General features: G+C 34.5%; 3 protein-coding genes, 1 long non-coding RNA gene and 1 pseudogene across 5 annotated transcripts; 3 read left to right on the top strand and 2 right to left on the bottom strand.

Annotated features, from left to right (window-relative positions):
• The first annotated feature begins 3,588 nt into the window (after positions 1–3,588).
• On the top strand, positions 3,589–7,731 carry LOC111382851 (protein FAR-RED IMPAIRED RESPONSE 1-like). Its single transcript, XM_023006884.1, has 5 exons — positions 3,589–3,736; positions 4,651–6,800; positions 6,877–7,005; positions 7,074–7,164; positions 7,247–7,731. The coding sequence occupies exons 1-2, from the start codon at positions 3,589–3,591 to the stop codon at positions 5,691–5,693; spliced, it is 1,191 nt and encodes a 396-aa protein (XP_022862652.1). The 3' UTR covers positions 5,694–6,800; positions 6,877–7,005; positions 7,074–7,164; positions 7,247–7,731.
• Positions 6,078–7,451, top strand: LOC111382849 (protein FAR1-RELATED SEQUENCE 2-like). The gene is made up of 5 exons (XM_023006883.1): positions 6,078–6,654; positions 6,712–6,800; positions 6,877–7,005; positions 7,074–7,164; positions 7,351–7,451. Exons 1-5 carry the CDS (start codon positions 6,078–6,080, stop codon positions 7,449–7,451), a joined length of 987 nt encoding a protein of 328 aa, XP_022862651.1.
• A 577-nt stretch (positions 7,732–8,308) lies between the features above and the next one.
• Positions 8,309–9,815, bottom strand: LOC111382855. Its single transcript, XR_002700628.1, has 2 exons — positions 9,417–9,815; positions 8,309–8,923 (listed from the first exon to the last, which is right to left on the bottom strand). It is a non-coding gene; the product is annotated as an uncharacterized LOC111382855 (long non-coding RNA).
• A 5,890-nt stretch (positions 9,816–15,705) lies between these two features.
• LOC111382854 lies at positions 15,706–19,168 on the top strand. Of its 2 annotated transcripts, XM_023006891.1 has the most exons (2): positions 15,706–16,821; positions 18,460–19,168. In XM_023006891.1, exons 1-2 carry the CDS (start codon positions 15,912–15,914, stop codon positions 19,083–19,085), a joined length of 1,536 nt encoding a protein of 511 aa, XP_022862659.1. In that variant the 5' UTR covers positions 15,706–15,911; the 3' UTR covers positions 19,086–19,168. The 2 variants fall into 2 exon arrangements, with proteins under 2 accessions (XP_022862659.1, XP_022862658.1); XM_023006890.1 differs by lacking the exon at positions 18,460–19,168 and having other exon boundaries at positions 15,709–17,530.
• A 2,047-nt stretch (positions 19,169–21,215) lies between these two features.
• LOC111382848 lies at positions 21,216–23,028 on the bottom strand (annotated as a pseudogene).
• Positions 23,029–27,476: the final 4,448 nt, after the last annotated feature.

Genomic DNA, 27,476 nt, shown 5'->3' with positions numbered 1-27,476 from the left:
CTACTTTTCACATAAGCCACACATTTGAAAAATAAATCACTGTTCCTCTAGAGACTCCAATTCCAGTCCCGTGTCAATCCCTCTTCCCCTCTTTCAATCTATTTGAAATTAAATGTTACAAAAGTAGATGATTGAAAATTGAAATCATGAAAAAAAGTTGCTTTTAAACACGAACCAAATGGTCGAAAGTTGTCCTAATTTACATAAGAAAGTAAACAGATATAAAAAAGCAGGAATTAAAATAGAAAATATTTAAAGCTTCTCGAGTTCTTCTGTGTTGAAATCACTGGGTGGTGGAACCTGTTCATGAGGAAGCCCTTTAACGCCTTCCTCCATTTTCACTTTTTCCTTCTCATCTTCACTTTCTCTAAAAGCGTGTTTCCTTTCATCTCCAACTGTAGGCTTATGGCCGACTTCCTTGATTGAATTCTTTGGTCTTTTCCTCCATTTCCATGGCTATATTTTCCATTAAATGCGATTCTCTCTCTCTCTAATGAGAAAAATGATAGTCTTGCCATGTGGTATTGGTACAACACCTGGAAGCAACGTGGCGTTCCAGTAGCATGACACAGACGAATAAGCATAAAAAAATAAGGGAAAAAGCCAAACCGATCGGATCCTCACATGGCCAACATAGGTCTCCCGTGAATAAAATAATCGCGACCCCATGTCTGTGTATTATATCAACCATATGGCCATCCGGACGGGATATGTAGCTCGATCAAAAATAAGAGCCCTGCTTCACTTGGCCCTGCAGTTGTATCTTTATTCAAAAAATAATGATAATTGACATAAAACAGTTTCATTTTCTACATGTTTTGAGTAAATTAACTATGAGTTTGTTTGGTAGGAATTTTAATAATTAATTTTTTGACCGTTAGATATAAAATAGGTTCTATCTGTGAAAGAAAAATTCAAAAATGACGACTGAAATAGTGAAATCAAGGTCAAAAAATTGATTTTAATTGGTTTTTAATCCGTAACAAACAAGCACTATATCTTTTATTTTGGTGCAATATTTTTTAAGATTACGCAAACATTATGCAAAACGCCCCCGGTAAAATGATAAATTTATTGTATTCTTTAAATAAACAAAAAAAAAATAAAGAAATAATTATAATCAGAATTCAAAATCTTTTCAAAAAGTGTAATGAGTTCAACTTTTTTTTTTTTAAAAAAGAAAAATACTAAAAATAAAAGGTTCATCTTTCCAATCTATTTTTTTTTTTTAATAGGATTATGAATTAGAGCGTACATATTTTTTATTAATTAATATTATATCATATAAATTAATTATTTAAATAGATTGAGGAACTTGAGAGAGAGAGATTAACGTACCATATTTGTTACGTTTGTCTGATTTTTCATTCAAAATTGATATTATTTAAACCAAATAAATTATTGACATGAATAGAAATTGTGCTTATTGTTTTGCGTTTTTCAAAGTGATAATTGTTATAATCACATTTGCAAACATGGTCGTCGGTTCGACCGTTCTCTTTTCACAGCACAAATATATTTTTGTCTCTTTCTTTTTCTCCTGATATTTTCTTTTCTATTGTTTTTCAGTTTCAAAATTGGATTTTAAAACGGCTAATATAAATTTGCTCTGCTTTTGTATTTACTTTGCTATATCGTAAATTGTTTTTCACGAAGTATGATATAAATTGCCATTTAGGAAACAATTTTTTGGAAAAAAGAAAGAAGTGTTGTTATCTGTTTTAGTAAAGAAATCATTAAATATAGATATTTTAATAATTAATTCAAACAAACACTATGCTAAAGACATAAAAAAATTGTTACATGTCATACGTGTTAGGTCACATGGAAGTCAGCTAAGTAAAGACAAAGCAATAGGCCATGTAAGGTTCGCATTTCACTCCAGCTCACTTCCCCACATCTCTATGAGGTCGTTGGGCAAATTTTTGAAGTGATTGACCACCACTCGAAGTACACAATATATTCCCTCTGAATTGTTCTTCCCAGGTGATAATACTTGTGTTGAAGTGGCACTTCTGAGGTTATGTGCCTCCTATTGCAGTGCATCTTCAAGATGGTTGATATCTTGTGAATGGTATTCTTTACATACACCACATCCATGAAAAGATATTCCATATAAAATACTATGTGTGTCTGATATATTTGACGCTTGCGATATTGATGAGTTTGTTTTACTCACGAGTTTTACAAAATTTTAACTTGATTATCCATTAGATCTTAGGAGTATAGAAGTTTTTTTTATGTGTTTTTTAATGTTGTTTTGAAGATTAAGAAAGGCAGTGTAAAAAGAGGTACTAAAGTGGATGAAAAAATCAAAAATTGCAGAATTTGGAGCAGAAATGCAGCGCCTAGGCGCTGCGCTCATAGTGCGCAAGCGCTACGAGACTCAAAAAACAAAAAATTGGGCCTGGGCACTGCCATCAGCACTTGGGCTCTGCATGTGTAGCACTTGGGATCTACAAGCGATTCTTCGTAGCGCTTAGGCGCTGTACCGTAGATCGTTTGGAGCGCGTTTTTGGCCCATTTTGAAACCCATAAAAAAAGTAAAAAAAATACCCATACACTAAACACCAATGGGAGGAGAAGTATTAACACAGTTGGAGATTATAGAGAAGTATTCAAGGGACGAAATCAACAAACAATTCAAGGTTTGTAGCATTGATAGGAAGAGGAAGAAGATCTTGATGCAAAATTTATAATTTTTCTTCTACATCTTTACTACAAATCGGGTGATGTATTCTAAGACAATTTATTGTTTTTCTTTCCTTATGAATAACTAAATTTATTGTTAGGACAAATAATGTAACCCAATTGTGATCCTTTTATATATTTTTTTTATAAAGATTCTTGATTTTTATTGTTCTATGTGTTGATTTTACTATGGATTGAATGCATTAAATTACTTAATCACTAATTTGATGATTTTGTGAATCCTTTACTAATAGAGATATGAGTTTAGGATTTATATCATATAGTAAAACTTGGTAAATTGGTATAACGAATAGATATACGTATACTAATTATCACGGTCATATTTGAATTTTTAGGACAAAAAACTCGTTTAACTAAGTTAGATTCGCATAGAAATATGGAATTAAATTAGTTAAATATGTTTAATGAAAACTCGAGAGGGGTAAGTGGTATCGGAGCTTTTATCAAATGGTGGTTAAAGAAAAATTAAATTAAGTGTTAGAGTATAGTCCTTGTGGAAATGACAATTCGAACTCTTAGGTCCATTATACTACTTGTTACGATCCATACACTTGTGAGAATAAAATTGACAACAAACGTCTATGCGAAATTTTCAGTACTTTTCATGTTACCTTTATGACATATGGTGAATGCTTTTTTGCTTGTCTTAGGCGAACACAAGTCTAGGATAGCTAGGATGGGCATGATTTGACTAATGAGCCCTTGAGATAAAGTAGCTTACGTAAAGTTTTTTAGCCAAACATGCAAACAAGCTATTGGTGGATCGAGAATGCTACTTGTACAATGTCCACTTACAATGTGGACTTACAGTCTGAGCTGGAAAGGGGGGAAATCTGTGAAAAACGAAAAAGGAACTTTGCTACAGGAACTGTAAAAATGGCGCCAAAATGGAAATATCACTTTCCAGCTCCTCTTTCAGAAGCTCTCCTCATACACCAGAAATTCTTCATAGAAAGAGCTGTCCTCCCTCAACAAATCTGGACGACTTCGTCGGAGACTAACCTTCTCGGCGACGGCATCCGGAGTACATTGTATCTACAAAACCACCAATAATTTCTGGCTTTTTTTGCCCTACACCGTCAGAGACTAACCTAACCTTCCCAGCGACGGCGTACCCACCCAGCTTGAGCACACGTTTTGCAGATGCATGCCAACACTTTCCCCAACAATACAACCAATTTAGCATAACAAAGGAAGCAACTGCGATTGACGTTGGAGACTACCATTTCATCTACTGGATTGTGTATCTCTCATTGAACAATCACTGGTAATAAGGTGAAATCTAGAAGTAACTTGGGGTTACATTTTTTGGTAAATGATAGATAGTTATTACATATAACAGTATTATGGTCATACATCCCTGACTTTTAGCCTGATTTCTATGAGAGAGTGGACCGACTTCTTTGGGCTTGAAGAAACAGTGCTGTAATTTCTAATAACATGTAGAAAATAGAACCATATGAACTATGTTAGGATGCCATATTTATAAAGTTCCAATCTTAAAAGCCTAATATTTACTGAAAATGAGATAAGAGAATCACTGAACCTTTTAGTCTCTCTAAAGAAGTTAATATCCAGTATCAGAGAAATTAGAAAAAGCTAGTCAATGCTGAGAATTCAGATCATATGCAATATGTCTCTCCCTCAACCATAACACACTTGCCATTTTAAGATATTCTGTCTGATAGTGTTGCTGCTGCTGTAATATAGCATTCCTAGAACTCTGTGAAGCAATTCATCTATGTAACTATGATGGATTGTCTATGACATTTCTTAGAATAGAAAGGCAAGCCAATCTGTTTAAATCTAATTCTAATAGGGTTAATACATAAAAGTAGCATTGTTGATAATGAAAGAGTACATTTTTTTCATAATCTGCATTTTTGTAACAATTTTGGGGTTATTGATTTTTTAATGGGAATTTTAATTTTGACGCAGGCTGTGTGGAAGCAGTGGAAGATGATGTCATAGTAGAATTGGAGCATGTGAATGTGAAAGACAATATGAGCGTATGTGTGGATGAAATGAGAGGAGGAGATGGTGGGATTGTGCCTCAAGTGGGTATGAAGTTCAAGGACGAAAATGAAGTTTACGAGTTCTATAAGAGATATGCATATGAGGTTGGTTTCCTAGTCAGGAAAAGAAATTCAAAGAAAGATGACGATGGGATTTTGCAATATGTGACGTTGACATGTAGTCGTGAAGGACGACGAAGCGGTTGTACGAGCAGCTCTTTGAAGCCGCAACCAACAATCCAGACAGGTTGTAAAGCCAGGATCTCTACAGCTTTCGATTATCAAGGTTTCTGGGTAATTAGAACAGTACACCTGGACCACAACCATAAGACAAGTCCTTCGAAGTCAAGGTTGTTTAGATGCAACCGAGAAAGAAGTGCACATGTGAAAAGGAAGATTGAAGTGAATGACCTGGTAGGGATTCCGTTGCACAAAAGCTTCAACTCTGTAGTTGTTGAAGCAGGAGGTTATGAGAATCTTAGTTGTGTGGAAAAGGACTGTAGGAACTATATCGAAAAAGTGAGGTGGTTAAAACTTGGGGAGGGAGATGCAGCAGCAATACAGTCTTACTTTTCAGAAATGCAAGCAGAGTGCTCGGGATTTTACTTCAGTATTGATCTGGATGAAGATTCAAGGTTGAGAAATGTTTTTTGGGCAGACAATCGATGTCGTCAAGCATATAAGGAGTTCAGGGACATTGTGACGTTTGATACAACATACCTCACTAATAAATATGATATGCCGTTTGTCCCATTTGTTGGCGTAAATCACCACGGACAATCAATGTTTTTTGGTTGTGGTTTGTTATCAAATGAGAACACAGATACTTTTGTTTGGCTATTTAGGACATGGCTTAAGTGCATGCACAGTCAAGCGCCTCATGGAATAATAACCGATCAAGACAGGGCCATGCAAAATGCAATACAAATAGTTTTTCCTGATACGAAGCACAGATGGTGTTTATAGCATATTCTAAAGAAATTGCCAGAGAAGTTTGGTTACCATGTGGACAAGGGATCTATATTTTTGGCTATATACGTATTGGTGTATGATTCGCAGAATGTCGAAGAATTCGAGGCCGGTTGGAAAATAATGATAGATAAATATGAGTTGCAAGATAGTGAATGGTTGTCAGGTCTTTACGAAAATAGAGGTCGATGGGTTCCTTGCTTTCTAAAAACATCATTCTGGGCCGGAATGTCATCAACACAACGATCTGAGAGCATGAATACCTTTTTCGATGAATATGTGCACTCGAAAACATCGCCGAAGTAATTTGTGGAACAGTATGAACGTGCACTACGGAACAAGGTGGAGGAGTTCCAAGCTGATTTCAAGTCATTTTCGCAAATGGTTCCGTGTGCAACGACGTATGAAATTGAGCAACAATTTCAGGCAGTATACACAATTTCAAAATTCAGGGAAGTGCAGGTAGAGTTAGCAGGGAAGGTATATTGTGACATCATATCTACGGCTGATGTTTATTCGGGGTCGACCTACGAGGTATGCGACGATGTGCTATGTGGGGATCGGCGAAAGAGAAAAAGATTCGTAGTGTTATTTAATAGGGAGAACTGTGACATTGTCTGCACTTGTCACTTGTTTGAGTTTCGGGGAGTTCTTTGCAGGCATGCAATCGTAGTACTCATCTGTAATGACGTCCGTGTACTCCCAGACAGGTATGTACTTCGAAGATGGAGGAGGGATGTTAGTAGAGCACACACTAGGATCGATGTTATCTACAGTGGGTTGGTCAGCACTCCCGGACAGTTGCGTTATGATAGAATGTGTCAGGCTTTCGCTACCATTACCGATCTAGCTGCAGAAGACGGAGGTCGGACCCATGCAATTATGGAATGGATAGGAATTCAAGAGAAGGAACTCATGAGTTCGAGGTTGATCAGTGGAAGCAATGTTCTACTGCAACGTACTACTCAAGTGTCATTGAACAACATAGGTTCGTAAAAGAATGTAAGTTGCACAGTACTGGACCCTAACGCGGTGAACAAGAAGGGTGCACCTAAAAGAGTTCGAAGAAAGGGCCCGTTTGAGTCAACGTCAAAGAAACCAACGGTAAGTTCGCGTGTTACCTTCTGAAGTGAAACGGATTCCTAACATTTATATCTCATTCTTTCGACTGTATGTGTAGGCTCCATCGAAAGGCAAAAGACCAACTGCTAGGCGTACTTATCCACCAGATGCTGCATCGTCCATTCAGGCTCATCAACAACATGATTCGTCGATGTCCATTCCGTTCTCCTACTCGCAACTCTTGTTGGTAAGTAACTTTAATTTATCCCGTTAGTAGGTTTGTTGTGTCATTTGCGCTTTCCTATTTTCATGTAGGGTGACCATGAAAGCCAAGTGTTTCCACAACAATTTCCGACTTCTACACCGATCCATCCGTCCTCGACCCATCCAACATTCAATTCTCAAGGTACGCATTTATATTAAACCACGTTCCTTTTTTCCTTTTTTTAATCCATAATTTGTTCTTACATTTATGTCGTCTTTTATAGTAGGTCATGCACATCCTTACTACTATCCAGAGGTATGGCGTCAAGGTGGCAATGAGTTTTGATCCAGTTGAATGCATTTTGTTATGTTATGGTCATCGGGGCAGATGTGAATCACCCGGGGTCGATGAAATTGTTGGCATTCCCGGCAGATGAGGAGACAGTGACTGCAGCAAAGTACGTGCAGCCTGGCATTCTGTATAACTAGTGACAGCTATAATTGCAAAGATGAAGATGCAAGGGTAAATGCTTCGAGCCATGATTGTTTGAAGATGGAAATTGAAGGTCTTTTGCTGATCAGCTGGGAGACAGAAGTTTTGAATTTGATGACAGAAAACAAACTGCGTTTGGAGTATTTATAGATGGAGTTCTCTCCCAGGGATGAAAATTATTTTTGATATTGGTGGAAATAGGTTCAGTTTGTTTATGAATCGAATTGGTTGTTTGGAAATTCTGAAAATGGCTGCTACATTGTTGTACTTAGTTAAATCTGTTTTCCTACTAATAATAGATAATATTTGATCAATGGAGACTTTTAATTGAATCTTCTGGTAAACAAGTGGCAAGTTTATGGATTAGTCCCTTGTGTTGTTAAACCACTAGTGGACATAGAAATTTTTATTACCTTTACTAGATACCAATAGATAAAATATGTTTTTCTATAAGTTTATTAGTAAATTATTTAGTATTGGTTGGTATTAGTATAACTCAATACTAAATTGTGTTGTTAAACCACCAGTGTATTTGTTAATTACAGTAACTCCACATGTGCTTCACCAGCTTCACCCAGAGCTGCTGAACATAATGTTTTTTGTCTGAATGGCCGTGTAATCTCCAGGTGAAGGAGATTGAACCAAAAATAAGCAACAAGATTGAACCAGAAATAATCTCAGAGCAATAATCTGTGGAATTAACACCAGAAAAAAGGAAACTATATTACATCTCCAAAGTTTAAAGTACATAGTTCTGTTGCATGCTAAAAACCTCTTCTCCTCTGCATCTACTGGATTGGAGGAGATAACAATAAAACCATATTGCAGCCAATAACATAGGCAGAGACAGTAATAGAAAATGGTAGAATTAGCGCATTGAATGAAAAATGCAAGGTTTGAATAGGCACACAATTCTATCCATTGCACTAATAACGAAAGGCATTACATCACGATAATATTGTTCAAACTAGACAACCAACAACCTAACATTGATTCTGCTAAAGCTAACACTGCTAACACAAACAAAAGATTTGATATAACTAAACACAAATGCACCGCCAATCAAGCCGGCCCCTTGCCCTTGGTGTTCCACTCGATTCTTGAATTTCCCGTTCAGATCGTCACGTTCACAGAAATGTGGAGTTCTTGTTCATCATTTAGCCGAACTTGCGACTGAAATATGCGGGACATATCATCAACTGAATCTATCGGATTCGGCTTCGGAAACATAACACCAACATTCTTGGCTTTGCCGCTTGATTCCCCTTCTTTGCACCACTCCCAGAAACCACATTTAAGACTGCAACATTTGAAGAATTTGCCTTTGTTGGCTGTAGCCCATTCTACCTCAAACCACTTCTGAAAACCTTGGTTACACATTGGACATTGGACTTTTATCGGGCATTCAGCAAAAAAGTGGGCTTTACTCCTACAGCTGTGACATACTCTGGAGTTCTTTCCTGGCATTCTACAATGGGAATGAAACACCAAAAACATAAAGTTATACGATGCATAAAGTTATTCTTTACATTAATCAAGTCTCAGCTATACACTTTGGAACATTTATATAGTTTCGAACATTAATGAAGTCATAGCTATGAAGCATTTCGAGCCCATAACCGTTTTGAACAAAACTACAAAATTTATGCACTTTGGAACATGAATCAAGTCTCAGCTATAGATATTTTGGGATACAAGAATAATATTAACAATCCACCACATTCACTCATCACACTAACAACGAAATTTATACAATAGCCAGAACAATTCTTCAAGAACCACTTGTATAAAAAAACATAGTTTCGAAAGGAAGTCCGAAAGCCGAACTCATCCAAAACAGGAAAATTTCCCAAAAGTTTAACTGACCCAGATAATCTTCAACAAGAACAATAACAAAATTCGTGTTGAATGCTAGTGTGTAGTACATCAAATGGCACCTTAAAGTTGTTCAAACCATGTACCTTCCTATCAAGCCCCTTTCCTTAATATTTTCGTCGAATTGATACTTCAAACCAAAAAATTGCTACTGCCGTTCACGACAATTGGGGAAAATTTGAGAGAGGGCTTTTTCTTCTAGCGTGGCGCCGGAAACCCTCTGACGATTCACCAGAAATTTATATACAATAGCCATTCACGACAAAAGGGGAAATTTTGAGAGAGGGGTTTTTCTTTCTAGCGTGTGTTTCGTCTCCTGTAAGAGTGAAAATAAGTACGAGTTAAAATAAGTAAGAGTTAAAATAAAAACTTTATTTGAAAATGCTCTTTTCCTTTTTTGCCCTTCCAGCTCAGATTGTAAGTCCACATTGTAAGTGGACATTGTACAAGTAGCATTGTTGATGGTCGGATAAATGACATTAGAATTAGAGATCCAAGGGTGTTTGTTGCAGTGGAGTGGGAAAATAGTACATGGCCGGCCCTGAATGGTTTCCCACTTTGTTCAAATTGTCATAGGAATTGAACAGATTGGGACAGTATTTTGTGCTAATAATATCTTGTGATGGTAATGTTTATTTACCAATAAAAGTTTCATTGGACCATTTTTCTTTCTTTTCTGTTACTATTGAAATTGGGTTAAATATATTATCACATTATTTCGTTTCAATTACTAAAATTTTTATTTTCTATTTCAAGTACCACTCCATCTACCATCACATACTGAACTAAAATGACGACACATGTGAACAATAGCTAGTGCATTATTTTATCATGAAACGAGACAAACACTCGTCTTCAATAAAAGAAAGTCGCATTTTTATTTTATTTTATTTTTTAACAAAATTTGAAGACATGACTTATCTAACAGTACAATTTTTTGGTAATCAAATTATATAACACTGTAAGTTAGGTGAAAAACTATGTCGTTTTAGTCTACTAAAGTTGATTTGACCTTTAACTTCATGATTGTTCGTGTTCGAGGTTTTGTGTTTGGGACTATGGAAGAATAAGGCCTTTTAATTCTTCATGGAATGATGAAATGTAGATGACTAATCATTTTCATTCACATGAAACTAAGGAACCTTTTAAGATTCCTATAAAATTATTGTTCACTTTCCTCTCATCGTGACGGAGATGATCTAATTTTTCGATAATCGAGTTACATTCAAAATTCTTGAAAGAGGGTACACCGGCGTTTACTAATTAAAGTTACACAAAATATGTTGAGGATTAATAAGATTTCTCCAAAAATTGTATTATTTTTTATTAGACTCCCTTGCAAAGATTGCTTGAAATTCTAAGCAAAAGATATTGCTTTGAAAAGTCTTCTAGGTTGACATTATTGGCCGCCAAATACTACGTGTTATGCCTTTTCCAAAAAGGCCATAGATACGTCCCACGTGGACAAAACCCACGTATGCGAATCAGGTGGCAAAATCTTACGGCCAGACCTCGTGGACAAACCTATGTTGTGATCGAACCCATGCTATAGCCAAACTTTTGAGGCTGAACCCCTTAATTTCTTCATCTCCACACTCAGATTATCGGAAACAAGTTCTTGAGTTGGTTTCATTTTGGAACTTGAAAATGGAAGAAATTTGAAATAGAAACTTATTTGGTACGATTAAAAAGTCAATTAAAATCAATTTTTTACCGTTATTTCACTATTACATCCGTCATTTTTGAATTATTCTCTCAACCCACTTTATCTCTAACGATCAAAAAATCAATTATCAAAATCTCTATCAAACAAGCACTAATTGGGTTTGATTTCAGAGAGAGAAATTGTTTTTTTTTTTTAATTTCATTTCCCTATTTTAATGACAGTGAAATTGGTATGACTAATTGTTTGACTTCAACCAAAGACGGGGGGGGGGGGGGGGGGGGGTTCATGATAGGAGGTTAAAATCACATGAATGAGGTCATGTGTCTTCTTATCCGACTGTTTTTACTCACTCTCTTAAATTATAAAAGCTCACAGTGAATGCCATTGAAAGATAATGCGAGTTTAGACTTTGATACTATAACTTTGCTCTCCCCATTTTTCATTTTACTCCCAATATCGATCCCATTTTTACATTGGAGGCTTACATTTAAAGTCTTCCCACACTCATATTTCTTCTTCCCAAACTGATTTGACCGTCGGAATACATGCTGTCGACTCCACCCCACTGTTGAAAGCTATGTGTAACTAACGGTTTGTCCTATCGTGCAGGAACACGGTTTGTTTACACGTGAAAGGTTTTGGAATCTATTGGTCACTTTCGAGGTATATTTTTGAGGTCAACACTATGTTCATTTGTTGAACTCTTTTCTACAAGAAGGCATTACACAAATGAAGAATCAAGAAACAAAAACAATACATAACAAAAGATTAGAACAAAAATACCCTATTTAGTAGAGGGGTTGGTGCAGTTAAAGAAAGTACGTCCTCTCTCATTCTTTGGCTTTTTGGATAAGAAAAGCCCCCATTTTTATTTCTTGCTAATACCATTCTTAATTCTTCATATACCCTTCTTCAAACTTTCCAAGAGCTCGGGTCAAATTGCTATTTTCTCCATGGAGGACTCAAACTCAAAGCCATGGATTCCTTCCACAGCAAATTGTTGCTCTGTGGAAGATCATGCGATTTTTAGAAACTTTAGCTGTTTAGCAGGTGCAGGCCATCTAGGTCTGATTTTTCCATTTCCAAGAATGTTGCATCATTACCTTCATTTCGAAGGTTGTCATTTTCCGACCCTAGTACAAGGTTTTATTCTACAAGGATTAATGAAGATCTTCAACAGTCTTTTGGACAGGATTTGTATGAGTTTCAACTTAGCGAATTACGGGGTCTTACTTAGAATTTTTCGAGCAATTTATTGTTAAGTGAAGGGGGTTTGGGAATTGGGACTGTGCATAAAGGGTATGTTGATGATAGTTTAAGGTCAGGATTGAAGGCTCAAGTTATGGCCGTTAAGTTTCTTGATATTGAAGGGCTTCAAGGGCACCGTGAATGGCTTGTAAGAGTTGCTTCACATTTTCTTTTAAATTTTTGTCTAGGTCTTGGAGTGATTTAATTTGGGTCAGTTTCAACTCAAATCTGAAATCAAAACCAAATTAATCAGTTTGGGCGAATTTCAACTCAAACCAACTTACTCTAGCTTTTAAATCAAACCAAATCAAAACTAAATCAGTTTGGTTTGGATCGATTCGTTTAGTCGGTTTGGACTTTTCGTCCAAATTGATTTTTTTTAAAAATTGTCCGAATTTTGAGCTCATTTAGATTACAAGAACTAAAATAATCAAATAATTTTATATTACAAAAATTATTAACTAACAAATAAAATCATATTAATAAGGACAGATTAATAGAGAATTTAAGAATTTTGTTGTTTTTTATATATTATGTAGTCTGACTGCCTGAATAGGGAAAAATGTTAAGTATAATATAATGAACTTGTGAAAGAAAATTCTCAGTGCTATTATTTACTGATAACATCATAGATTGAAGGAAATCGAAATATAGTTATGAGATTATGGCTTATTTTTTATTTTTATTTTTCTTAAATTAAAAAAATAAAGGGTAAACATATAAGTAGGTTGGGTTGGTTCGGTTAACCAACGGTTTGAGATTTCCAACCATGACTAAACCGGCCTACTATGATTTTGTTTAAAAGAAAATCAAACCAAATCAATTACCCGTGTCAAACTGACTCGAGTCGTTCCGTTGGATTGGTTTGGTTGAATTTTTGATTTTTTTGCCCAAGCCTATTTGTGTCTATCACGGCGTCGTTGGTTGATTATTTTCATACGATTTAGAGCACAATTGACCTATTCGAAAGTAGTTTTCCTTTTTTCATTTTTTCCCCTCTAAGAGTACGTAAATACATATTGTTAAAAGAAGTTGGCTATTAAGTATGACCAAACTTGCTTTATTTGTAACGTTTCATCTTAAGATATGGCCATGAGAGGATTAATCTTGAAGTACTTTGGATACATAATTAGTTTTACATCTTTCTCACATAGTATAAAGTATATATGTAATGATTTGACTAACTAGGGATACATTTGTTACATCAAGCTACATATATATAAGCAAATTACCTCGATCCCTACCTTTCAAGTTTCAATTTCACAAATCAAGTGTTTATTCTCATTCAGAAGTCAAAGTATACACACTTCACCCCATCAGCTTCAAAAAGAATCAAGATATGCATCCCACCCACTTCACCTGTTGATCCAAAACAAAGCACCAATGTGTAGAAGAAAGGCATGGGATGGAGGTGGTGGTGGAGTGTGATGGAAGAAGGGGTGGAGGAGAGTGGCGGAGCAGGACGACTTCTTCTACAGTTTGTCTACAGGAGTGTGAAGGAGGTGGTGATTGAGAGTGGCGGAGAAGGGTGTCTGCTTTTGCGATTTGCCTGGAGTGTGATGGAAGTCATGATGAGGAGAACAGCGGGAGAAGCGGTGGTTTGCAACTAGTCCAAAGATTAGGAGCAAATAATTATCATACTTGTCACAATATTATTATAATTTTGTGGAATTTGGAAGTGTAGATTGAGCCATGTTAGTAATGCAGCTGGAGGTGTAAAACGTATTGTGTTGTGTACAGTCGTGTTAGCATGAATTGATTTTAAGACCATATCTACATGACCCTTTTTTATTGCGTCGGGCCTGAAATTTTTTGGGTCCAACTTTGGGACGATGAGGCTAAGCTATAAACATGAAGTCAAATGATACTCCATAATAGGAGTTGTTATCAGAGGTAGAACTAAGATTTACATCTAATGTGAGCCTAATTTAACTACAGAGAAATTTTCAAACACAAAATACAATATATCAAAAATTAAAAAGTCATATAATTCTTTTACCCCCAAATTTCAATGGAATCAAGGACGTCCTATTGGCACCACCTAGCTCCGCTGCTGGTTATTATGGGCAAAAGGCCATGCGGAGCCAACAGCTTTCTCAGAAGGGGACGCTATTGTTATATAAAGGTTTATCCATACAAACTTACACGAAACATGAGAATATGTATTATATATATATACAAGCGCGAATCCAGGAGTTTGAGTAAGCATGGGCGGTCGTTGACCATCTACCACCGGTCGCAATAAAATATTAAGAATTCGTTTGATACCCTTTTTTTTAATAAAAAATACATTTTGGAACAGTGATTTTAAAGAGAAAGTGTGGCTAAAAATAAAGAAAAGTTTTGAATTTGCGTATAATATTATTTTATTAAAAAATGTGAATGAAAAGAAGAGAGAAAAAATGTATTTTAAAAAAAAAGGGAATTGAATAAGACCTAAAATTTAAATATAACAATTATTTTGTTCAAATTGAACATATATAATTTTGTTATAAGAATAAATAGGACTCGTCAAATGACATTGTTGCTAAATTTTGTATAATTTAGAGGAAGAGTGCGGATTCTAATATTTACAATTATACTTGCCTCGGTTAAAGTGTAATAAATATTGTTTGGTAAACAAAATAACATGGATCAAGAATTACCATAATGGTTAGGTTTGCATCTTTCTTTGCAAAACTTTACAGGTTCGATTCCCTTGTTCCCATCCTAACAAAAATTTTGGTAAAAATTGTATCATAAGAATAATGCACAAAAATCCCTCGGTAAGGGATTCGAACCCTAAACGTCAAATATAAATATGTGATCGTTGACCAGCTGCGCTACAAGGAGAAAAATATGACTTACCAATAATATAAGGTAAAGCTTTAAAAAAAAAAAAATTATTCCCTTGGAGGATCCAGCACGTGCGGCTGCGGGTGCTGGATCCGCGCCTGTTATATATGGTAGAATTAAAAACAACATTGCCTTAAAATCAATTACTTACACCACAAAATTCTTAAAACCTGCCTAAACAATTAATGGCAATTTTCATTGGTCAGAATTGTACATTGAAGTGCTTGCGTCAACTTTGGATAACAATAATGGTTTGACTTTTTTAGAATTTTAAAAAGTAATGAGTCAATCTTAATCAAGCCTCGACGCTTTACTTAAATATTGGAATTTCACCTAAATAATAAAGCCAAAATTTTGACCATATGAATTTTCTTTATCTACTCAATTGTCTCAAAGTATGTAAAAGATCTCCATTTTAAATACAAGACACATAAAAAATAAAAAATAAAAAAGTGGTATACCGTCCTTGTTGCCCCCAGTTTTTTTAAAATTCATTTTTTTTTTCAAAGTCAATTTTCAATCACATATGTCATGATACCCACAATTTTTATCAACTTTTTAATCATAAATTTTATTTAATTTTTATCAGCTATGACTAAAAATATGATTCATTACTAAATTAAACAGGACTAAATATAATTTTTGTGTTTTATGAGCAAGTCAAATCATGTGGGGGCTGCACTTTTTCACATAAGATGCAAAAAATACGCACTCAAAGCCAATTTTCCTGCCTAAACACTTTGCTTAAATGTGTGCCTAACTTCCCCACGAAAAAAGCCTTCCACTTCCCTTAACTTTTCAACTATGATTTTTCCTTTTTGTTTTTCATCAAATGGAAATAAACTCCAAAAACAACCAATCTGCACACCATTTCACCTCAAAAATCCAAGAAATTATGGCTATGAACAACAAGCCCAAGAAACCATTATTCAACCTTAAATCCAACCTTGCCGTTACCCTATTCTTCATTGTCGTGTTCACAATTCCAGCTCTACTCCTCCTTCATACCCCATCAACTTCGATTTGTACGACGTTTTCGTCTAACAATAAGGCATGGTCGGGAGATCTTCGGGATGCAGAATTCGCGTGGAATCATCTTAAATTCTTCGATGAAGAGCCTTCTTTAAGGAGTTTAAAAATCGCGGTGTTCTCTAGGAAATGGCCTATCAGCACCACCCCTGGTGGCATGGAACGCCACGCGCATACACTGCACACCGCTCTAGCGCAACGGGGACATCAAGTGCATGTCTTCACTTCACCCCCTCTTGAAGATACCAAATCTCAGGAAGAAATTCGTACTAAAAGAAGCCATGTCTCATCACCTATTATACACTGGCATGAGGGAGAACCAGGGAAATGGAGATACAACAAGGCATGGGAACAATTTCAAGAAGAGAACCAACGCGAACCTTTTGATGTCATTCATTCGGAAAGCGTTGCACTCCCATTCTGGTTGGCTCGAAATCTATCTAACCTCGTGGTTTCATGGCACGGGATTGCACTAGAGAGCGTGCAATCGAGTATCTACCAAGACTTGGCACGCCGGCCTAATGAGCCCGTGTCCCCTACATTCAACAACAACCTACAAGAAGTAATCCCGAAAGTCTTAAATGAAATTCGATTTTTCAGAAACTATGCACATCATGTGGCTATAAGTGATAGTTGTGGCGAAATGCTAAGGGATGTCTACCAAATCCCCCATCGACGTGTCCATGTGATCATCAATGGAGTCGATGAGGATGATTTTCGCGAAGATTTCAGATTAGGACAAGAATTTAGATCCAAAATTGGTATCCCACAAAATGCTAGTATAGTTCTAGGTGTTGCAGGAAGACTAGTTAAGGACAAAGGCCATTCCCTTTTACACGAGGCCTTTTCGGAACTCAAGCTAAAATACCCCAATGTCTACTTAATCGTGGCAGGTTCCGGTCCATGGAAACAAAGGTACAAAGATTTAGGACCTCAATCCATCGTTCTTGGATCAATGAGTCCATCCGAATTGCGTGCTTTTTACAATGCAATCAACATCTTTGTTAATCCGACGCTTAGGCCACAAGGGCTTGATCTTACACTTATGGAGGCTATGATGAGTGGAAAACCAGTTATGGCATCAAGATTTCCTAGTATTAAAGGGACAATTGTGGTTAAGGATGAGTTTGGTTTCATGTTTTCGCCTAATGTCGAATCATTGTCACAGGCATTGGAACTGGTTGTGTCTGAAGGCTCAAATAGGCTATTGCAGAGAGGAAAAGCATGTAAAGGATATGCAGCTTCCATGTTTACAGCAAGAAAGATGGCTTTGGCTTATGAAAGATTGTTCCTTTGTATCAAGAATGAAACATTTTGTATGTATCCACAAGAAGTTTGAGATTTTTGTTTGATCTTTTTCTATGTAGAATTTGTTATTCGTCGGATTATTTTGCAATAAATTTGCATCGATTACAAGATTGACGTTCTTTTTCTTCTCTAAATGGTAATAAACATACTAGAACAGTATGTAACCACTAAATTGAACACCGTCTTTCTTTTTATTATTAGTGCTTGCTATATAAAACTTTGTTAAAATTATGTTAATTAAACTTCAATTTTAACCACATGTTTTGTGGGATGTGCAATTTTTATTAAATTTTTAAGTATAAATTTTATCAATTTCTATCAAAATCTGTTAAATTTTTTTTATCAAAAATTTGTCAAAGAACCCCTAAATATCCTTTCTTAAGTAGATGACGTTTTTGCGTGTAAAACTATAAAAATGCTATCTGAGTTGGTCCAACTTTCATCTCTGTGCCAGATTTCGTGCTATGACCTATGGGGCATATTTCACATGCCTCATGCATAGGCTATTGCTTAATAAACGTGCCAACTACACATGCTATGCCCACCCCACCCCAACCTTCAACTCCACGCCCAACCAGTGCAATGCACTACATTTAACAAAAAATAATTATCCCAATAAACATGAAATGTGTTGATGTCGAAATTATTTCATGCGTCCTCTATAAGCATAACATCAATAAATAATAAAAGTTTGACAAATAAGACTAGTTGGTAAGTTCGATCATCAAAAGTAAGAATGGTTGCACTTACACCTAGGGCTATAAATGTATAGAATATGGGAAGATCCTTGTGTCCTCTATAGGCGTAACATCAATAAATACTAGAAGTTTGACAAATAAGACTACTTAGTAAGTTCGATCACTAAAAGTAAGAGTGGTGGCACTTACACAAATATTTGATTGTTAAATCCAAATCCGAAAATAAAGAAAATTAGGAAAAATAAAATCAATGTTGAAATTAATTTATTTTTTTCCCAATTTTTCCAATTCTTAAACAGGTTTAATAATTATAAATTTTTCAACCTTTTTTAACTTTTAGTCAAGATTTTCGCGAAGATTTCAGATTAGGACAAGAATTTAGATCCAAAATTGGTATCCCACAAAATGCTAGTATAGTTCTAGGTGTTGCAGGAAGACTAGTTAAGGACAAAGGCCATTCCCTTTTACACGAGGCCTTTTCGGAGCACAAGCTAAAATACCCCAATGTCTACTTAATCGTCGCAGGTTCCGGTCCATGGCAACAAAGGTACAAAGATTTAGGACCTCAATCCATCGTTCTTGGATCAATGAGTCCATCCGAATTGCGTGCTTTCTACAATGCAATCGACATTTTTGTTAATCCGACGCTTAGGCCACAAGGGCTTGATCTTACACTTATGGAGGCTATGATGAGTGGAAAACCAGTTATGGCATCAAGATTTCCTAGTATTAAAGGGACAATTGTGGTTAAGGATGAGTTTGGTTTCATGTTTTCGCCTAATGTCGAATCATTGTCACAGGCATTGGAACTGGTTGTGTCTGAAGGCTCAAATAGGCTATTGCAGAGAGGAAAAGCATGTAAAGAATATGCAGCTTCCATGTTTACAGCAAGAAAGATGGCTTTGGCTTATGAAAGATTGTTCCTTTGTATCAAGAATGAAACATTTTGTATGTATCCACAAGAAGTTTGAGATTTTTGTTTGATCTTTTTCTATGTAGAATTTGTTATTCGTCGGATTATTTTGCAATAAATTTGCATCGATTACAAGATTGACGTTCTTTTTCTTCTCTAAATGGTAATAAACATACTAGAACAGTATGTAACCACTAAATTGAACACCGTCTTTCTTTTTATTATTAGTGCTTGCTATATAAAACTTTGTTAAAATTATGTTAATTAAACTTCAATTTTAACCACATGTTTTGTGGGATGTGCAATTTTTATTAAATTTTTAAGTATAAATTTTATCAATTTCTATCAAAATCTGTTAAATTTTTTTTATCAAAAATTTGTCAAAGAACCCCTAAATATCCTTTCTTAAGTAGATGACGTTTTTGCGTGTAAAACTATAAAAATGCTATCTGAGTTGGTCCAACTTTCATCTCTGTGCCAGATTTCGTGCTATGACCTATGGGGCATATTTCACATGCCTCATGCATAGGCTATTGCTTAATAAACGTGCCAACTACACATGCTATGCCCACCCCACCCCAACCTTCAACTCCACGCCCAACCAGTGCAATGCACTACATTTAACAAAAAATAATTATCCCAATAAACATGAAATGTGTTGATGTCGAAATTATTTCATGCGTCCTCTATAAGCATAACATCAATAAATAATAAAAGTTTGACAAATAAGACTAGTTGGTAAGTTCGATCATCAAAAGTAAGAATGGTTGCACTTACACCTAGGGCTATAAATGTATAGAATATGGGAAGATCCTTGTGTCCTCTATAGGCGTAACATCAATAAATACTAGAAGTTTGACAAATAAGACTACTTAGTAAGTTCGATCACTAAAAGTAAGAGTGGTGGCACTTACACAAATATTTGATTGTTAAATCCAAATCCGAAAATAAAGAAAATTAGGAAAAATAAAATCAATGTTGAAATTAATTTATTTTTTTCCCAATTTTTCCAATTCTTAAACAGGTTTAATAATTATAAATTTTTCAACCTTTTTTAACTTTTAGTCAATTGGATTAAAAGGCACAAAAAGTTGCTTACCCATTTATTGACTCACTTATTTATAGAGGACATCTCCAAACATTTTGTTATAAACTTTCGACATTGGACGAGAATTCTTTTTGTTTGGCTGTAGTACATTGTACCTTTGATTTTGCTATAGTATATTATGCATTTAGTTTGACGGTCGTGTATTTTACAATTATATAAGTAGTTATTTATATTTTATTAAATTAATAGTTTTTCCTACTTTTTACCACTTAATAAAAATTTAGAACTCTCCAAATTATTCAATTAGCACTTTTATACTATATTTTTTTTTCGAATATATTTATTTTGATAAGCTCTTAAAATTGGATCTGGTACTATAATTTTTTGTATGTATTATTAAATAATTTTTAGATTGATTAAAATTTTGAAATAATATTAAAATAAGAAAATACATTTCATGGTTTTTGAAGCCTAGGCTTCATTTAGACTTGCCTAGCATGAAACATTTACACCTCGTCTCTCATTACGTTTTTTAGAACAATGTGTACTCATGGATTGACTTTCTTATTATTATTATTATTATTATTATTATTATTATTATTATTATTATTATTATTATTATTATTTTATTTATTTATTTATTATTATTTTTTTATATTTTGAGTTTTAATGACTTTTTATTCTAAATTTCTTTATTTTCTCATTTATTTATTTTAGTGGAAAATAATAAGCCACAAAAGCATTTAACTGCCTCAACTATTTATGACAAATCGGATCGAGTTGTTATTGGATCAGATTAACTAATATCTATATTTGATCCATTTAGTTAACGAATTATCAAATTTAGATCTTGATCATATTATCGGATTAAGACTCTAAATCTATCTCTTATTAATTTAGTCGGATTCGAATCAAAATCCAATCCATTGATAACTCTACTTAACCATTCGAGGTGAAGAAAGTGTGGATAATAAAAAAACTAATGCACAACTAAATGTAATTGCTAAGGATTCATGTAATCGACTCCAAATTGATTAAGAACAAGACTTAGTTCATTTGAAATCTTGATCTACCCGCAATTTTCCTGAGAATCGCTATTCCAACAAAAATTAATACTACTAGAAGGAAAATATTTGCCGGAAAACCATAAAATTACCTAATATTTTCATTAGGGAAGAATTTCAATCATTTTGTGATCACATTTAAGATATTATCATTAGTACAATATTGTTGATCTTTTCTTTTGTTCAAACCTGTCATAAGCAAGCCTGGTTCTTAAGAATAGCAGCAAACTTGAGGCTAATCCCAGGATAGAAATGCATCCCCAGAATACAAAAGTCAAGCCATAGCATTTTCTTCCCATGCACACCATTGAATCACCCATTAGGCCTAAACCAAACTCGGCATGGGAATCGTAAACAACAGCAGATAGAACACCGTAGACAAGTGATCCGATGGGGATATTTGTGATGAGAATGTTGTGGTTGACACCCACACTATTGGGGCCGAAAAGCTCAGATGTTACTGAAACCGCAGCAGCAAATATAAATCCCGAGGTTAGTCCTACTAGGGCGGTGCCAACATGAACTGCAGCCTCCCCACTATTCACAGCAAGCAAGAAATAGGCCACTGGCATTGGCAGAAGGGCTATGGCTAGCCATCCGGTGCGCGCAAAGTATAGCTTCCTGCAGATGTACCTCATCAATTTTATGGGTACTTTCGAGAGCAATTCAGTTGATCTATTTTCTAAAGAATGGGATTCGGGACTTATAAACAATTTAGTTTCCTGGTTAGAGGATATTCTCATATTCTTTTGTATATAATTTGTGACAGGAAGACACATTTTGGTCAAATGCCTAGCGAGCAACTCTTATGTTCCTTTCATCATAGTATTTTTGAACAAATTCCTAGATAACAAGCCTAAAGGTTAGGGTAAATACAGCCATAGTAACTAGGATGGATATGTAGTATCCGAAAACTAGCAATTACCCTGGAAATTTAAGGTCAATATGAAATATAGTTTTAGTCCGTTCACTTACGTTCGAATGAAGTCTGGTGCAACTGAAAGCAAGCGCCCGAAGAAAGAGAATGAAGAATACGTTGTAATTAGCCTTGAAGTCATTGAATAATAGCCAAGTGATTGAGCTATCTGCCCGAGATTATTACTGTACACTAGCCCAATTGTGCCTCCACAGAGATAAGCAAGATAGTATAGCCAAAAATCAACCCTACGAAGGAGGATTGGCGCCTTATGATCTTCCCCGAGCACCATTAGACAATCCTTCTTCATTATAGTCTCACAGGAACACCCTTCACTAGTTCCCGTGTTTTGTCTAGATACTATACGAACTGTACTATCGTCTACATTATTCTCTTGACTCAGGAGCTCTTTATGTAATTCAAGATCATCGGCATCAACAAGGATAAAACCCGAGCTTGGAAGTTGGAAGCTCGAGTAAATTGTGCGATGGAACCAATCTCAAGCATAGGTAACACCGGGGATACCAAAAGGGAGAACAAGTAGAAAAATGGCACCGGCAAAGAGGAAACGACCTGTTGCTCCATTTAAAGAATGGAGGAAGAGAAGGTAGAATCCCGTCACAACAGCCCACAAATTTAAAGCGATGAATATAAATTGATCGCGTTTAACAGCATCAGACGAAAGAACATCCACCGGGGGTTGCAAAAGGATCGGGAAAAGGGCTCCTACAGATGTCAAGAGCGGAATCAAAGCGTTGAGAAGAAGATACAATGTGGTTGATGAAGGGTTAAGTGATTTTGCAGCAAGGTTGTAAAAGGCAGCGCTCAAGCCATTGAAATTGACTGTGAGAGAAAGAGCAAGTGGTTGATTACTTGGGAAATTCTTTATGCAGAGAATAAAACAAACTGTATTGAACCAGCAGATGCTGCAACCAGCCAACAAACAAAGTAAAAATACCTGCAATATTGCATTTTAAACATAAGTTCAAGTTACATATTTTATCTTTATGAATTGCAACAAGTTTATTTGGAACAATATTACACGTTATATTGAAGAAATTTATCAAAAAGAAGAGTAGGGAGGGCAGATGCAACTAGGGTGTCAATTTAGCTCATCGGCTCGAACCGCCTGTGACTCGTCTAGGAAAAAGCCTGACCAGCCTGAGGTCAAGCCCGAGTCGGCCCCTGTTACGGGCCATTTTCGGCCCATAATGAGCCGAAAATGTGGGTCGAGCCTAGATTTTTAAGCTGAGCAATGCTCGACTCGACTCTAGCCCAAAAAAAGCCCACACCATTTTACTCCAATCGAATCCAAACTTGGTTTCAACTCGTTGACATCCCTAAATGGGACTAAGCACCCAATCGAGTTGTACTACGACAGACACATATGTTAGACCTAGATAAGATTGAAAGTAAATGAAGAACCCAAATACATGCACGAGCTAATTATCTATTTTAAGGTAGTGCATATGTTATTGATTATCAATACAAAATATTTATATAGCCTTCAGTAGACTAAACGACAAGTGGTCCAATCCAAAATATTTATAGCCCCTATTTGTCGGGATTAAAATTAGATTTTTGGTTGATTTTGATATAAGTTGATAAAATGTATGATTGAAAAGTTGTATAACCCATAAAATACGTGGTTAAAATAAAATGTTGACTTTGATTTATATTAACATCTAGATTTTAATTTATACCAAATAGGGACATAATATCATCAATATATCTAAAAATTGCGCATCGTTAATTGGACAAGATACACAATGAATGATAAATTTCATGAACTTTGAGAACATAATCCTAAAATCAAGCATGATATGTATCACTTTAATTTTACCAAAATAAACAAAAATCTTGATTACTTAAATCAATAATAAACTTATTGATTGACACATTTTGTAGGTAAAAGAGTATCTTGATTTACGACTATAAGAATACTATTCGAGAATGCAGCTACAATGTCTGTGTCAATTATATTAGACAAAACAAATAAGTAAATTCTTTCCACTTTAGTGCTTTTTTATGGACATTTAAGTTCTAATAAAACACTCAATTAACAATATCAATATTACTCTAGAAAACAACTACGATCAGAATATTATAAGGATAAATATAAAACACCCACAAACTTTAGTTACATGCATAATGAAAACCTAATTTTCTTGACCCCATTTTGTTGAATGTCGAAAAATGAATTTTATATATATATATATTGGTCAGCCGTGTTAGGTGGTCCCGTTGGGTGGTCCCGTTTGTTGGCTTGGTAAGAACCAATCTATCCTATTTTACTGTTTTTATTGTGTAATTTTATTTTGATTTCATTTATTCAATTATGTCATCGGTTTCAAATTGGCTAAGGAGATCTAGGTCTAGAAATAGATCACAAAATCAAAATGAAAATAATTCAAATGTTTTTCAAAGTGAAGAAGAAGTTGATAATGCATCAAATTCATCTGCATCTGCATCAAATGATTCCAACTCAAATGAATTTCAAATTGCTAAGATTGAACAACAACTTCAAAATTGGACTATTCCAAAGATAGACAAACATTCTATTTATGAAATAGGAAAATTTGATTTTACTCAAAATTATGTTATCAAAACTTTTGAACAAACTATTTCAATTAATAATTCAAATGCATTCATTAATTTATTTTCAAAAGAATCAATCGAATCACATAGAAAAAGGTTTAAATATCTTCATGTTGGTTTAGTTCAAATTGCTGTTAAACCATTGTTTAGACTTGGTTTAGACATTCCAATACTTATTACTCTTAGAGATAAGAGACATCTCAACTTCAAAAACTCTCTACTTTCACTTCTTGAATCAAATCTTGAAAGTGGTCCAGTTTTTTCAAATTGTTATCCAAATTTTTCAATAAAATTATCAGATGGAGCAGTTCTAAATGCTCTAAATCTTCATATTCAAACTAGAAATCTTGAGTTTGATAGTCGATCAAATGCTTTTGCTGTAATATACAGGATATATTACAAACTCATGAACACTCAACTCAATATTGGTGCTCTTAGATCTTCTCCAAAAGAAGAAAGTCTTTTGGTTGAAGTCAATCCTTTTCATTCAAGTGTCGAAATTCCTAAAAGAATTCCTTGGAATCTTCAATCCAGAAATTTAGAATGGAATTTTGATAATATTCAAGCTCCAATTCCAGCTCAAACAAATTCAACTCCAAATGAGATTTTAACTTTTTCTGATGGAAAAGCTAAGGTCATTTTTCAAGGATCTTCATCTAGAATTCCTAGATCTAACTCTTCTAGATCATATAAATCTGAAGAAAGAATTAAGAATTCTTTTCAACCTTCAAGAAACTCTACCTCAACATCTTTTAAAGGAGTAGATTTTACTCCTAATATTCCAAATCCTTTCTATCAACCTAAAGAAAAAGAAGAAGACACTGAGCAACCAGGGTCTCCTACTCTTTCTGATATGGTTCCTCCTTCAAATTCTGATTTTGATCATCAATGTAATGTAATCTCTTCTGAAATTGATAGAAGAAAAGAATTTAAAAATGATCAAGATATTCAAATAAAAAATTTTCGAAAAATTTTTAGACATCAATTTTCTTCAAAAGAAAAAGAACAATTTTGGGAAGATTATTTTAAATCTTCTATAGAATTAAGTTTTTATGATTGGATTCAAATCAAAGTTTTTGGAAAACAACCAAAAAAACCTCAAATTTTTACTACAAAAAAATACTTCAAAATCATGGAAAACTCCTGACGGAAATACTTTCCAATCTATTCATCCTCCTTTACAAGACATTTCATATACCCATGGTAAAACTGAAATTCTTGCATCTCCACTCAAAAGAGTTTCAAATTCTAAAGAACGACTTGATGAATCTCAAGTTGTTGCTAAGGATATCAAAAATATTCAAGCTCAGAACAACTTTACAAATATTGTTCTTCAATCTGTTTGTTCTCAACTTAATCTTATTGAATCAAACTCTGAATCTGAAACTTCTACTGTTCCAAAAGATTCTTTTAAAGAATATCGAGACAGTAAAAGTAAAGACAAAAACATTTCAAAACCTTCTTCATCATCTCCGATTTTCAAAAATGATGATATCCTTCCTACTTTTGGAAAATCTACACAATCTCTTTCAACAGAAAATGAAGTTCTTTCTAAACTTGTTAATCAATTAAAAAATTTTCATGTTTCAAAAAATATTAATACTATCGATTTTGATGAAATTGAAAATCAATTTACTGATGAAAAATTTAATCAGATTAACAAACTTAGAAAATCTGATTATCAAAATATTCCAAAATTTTATCCTCGTCCTTCATTTCCAGATCAACTTTTTGAAGAAAAGTTGCCTCCTCAAAGATCATATGATGGTTCTTCCGGTGTGGAATGGAACATAGATGGTCTTACTGAACATCAAATTATCAATCTTTTGGGACAAATGACCATTTGTTACAAAACCTTTTTAGCAAAAGGAGCCACAAGGCTTCAAGCTACTAATAATATTGTTCTTGGATTCACTGGACAGCTTGGTCAATGGTGGGAAAATTATCTCTCATCTACTTCAAAAAACATTATTTTCCCTGCTGTCAAACGTGATGAAAATAATAATATTATTAAAAATGAACAAGGAGAAGATATTAATGATAGTTATTCCGTTCTTGGATTAGCCATTATCAAACATTTTATTGGTACTCCAGAAAATTATATTCAATTTCAAAATGATATTCTTATGAATTTAAGATGTCCAAAACTTCAAGATTTTCGATGGTATAAAGATATGTTTTTAACACGTATCATGCAAAGAGAAGACTGTCAACAATCTTTTTGGAAAGAAAAATTCATTTCAGGACTTCCAAAACTTTTTGCTGAGAAAGTGAAAAATTCAATTTTAGAAGAAAACAATGATCTTATTCATCTTACTTATGGTGAAATTATCAATTTCATTAATAAGGAAGCTCTCAATTTATGTAATGATTTAAAACTTAAATCTAAATTGAAAGCAGAAAAGGCTCAAACTCAAAATGAGTTAGGATCTTTCTGTGAACAATATGGATTTGAGAAAATCTTACCGCCTTCTTCAAGATCAAGAAAAATCCTTCATAAGAAAAAATTCTCAAAAAGAAAATACTTTCCTGAAGAAAATTTTCATAAAAAGAAATTTTCAAAAAGAAAACAATTTTCTAAACAAAAATTTTCAAGAAATTTTCAAAAGAAAAATCCAAAAGTTACATGTTGGAAATGTAACAAAACTGGTCATTATTCCAATAGATGTCCTCTCAAAGAAAAAATCAGTACTCTTCAAATTGACGAAGATACTAAAACTCAACTCCTCAATCTTATTCAGTCTAGTTCTGATAATGAGTCTAACTCTGAATTAGAAAAAGTTTTTATCAATCAAGAAGATTCTGATTATGAATCTACTCAAA

This window comes from Olea europaea, unplaced genomic scaffold (assembly GCF_002742605.1).
Source record: "Olea europaea var. sylvestris unplaced genomic scaffold, O_europaea_v1 scaffold2561, whole genome shotgun sequence".
In the NCBI taxonomy this organism is placed as follows: domain Eukaryota; kingdom Viridiplantae; phylum Streptophyta; class Magnoliopsida; order Lamiales; family Oleaceae; genus Olea; species Olea europaea.
This window is presented reverse-complemented; position numbering and strand designations above follow the sequence as displayed.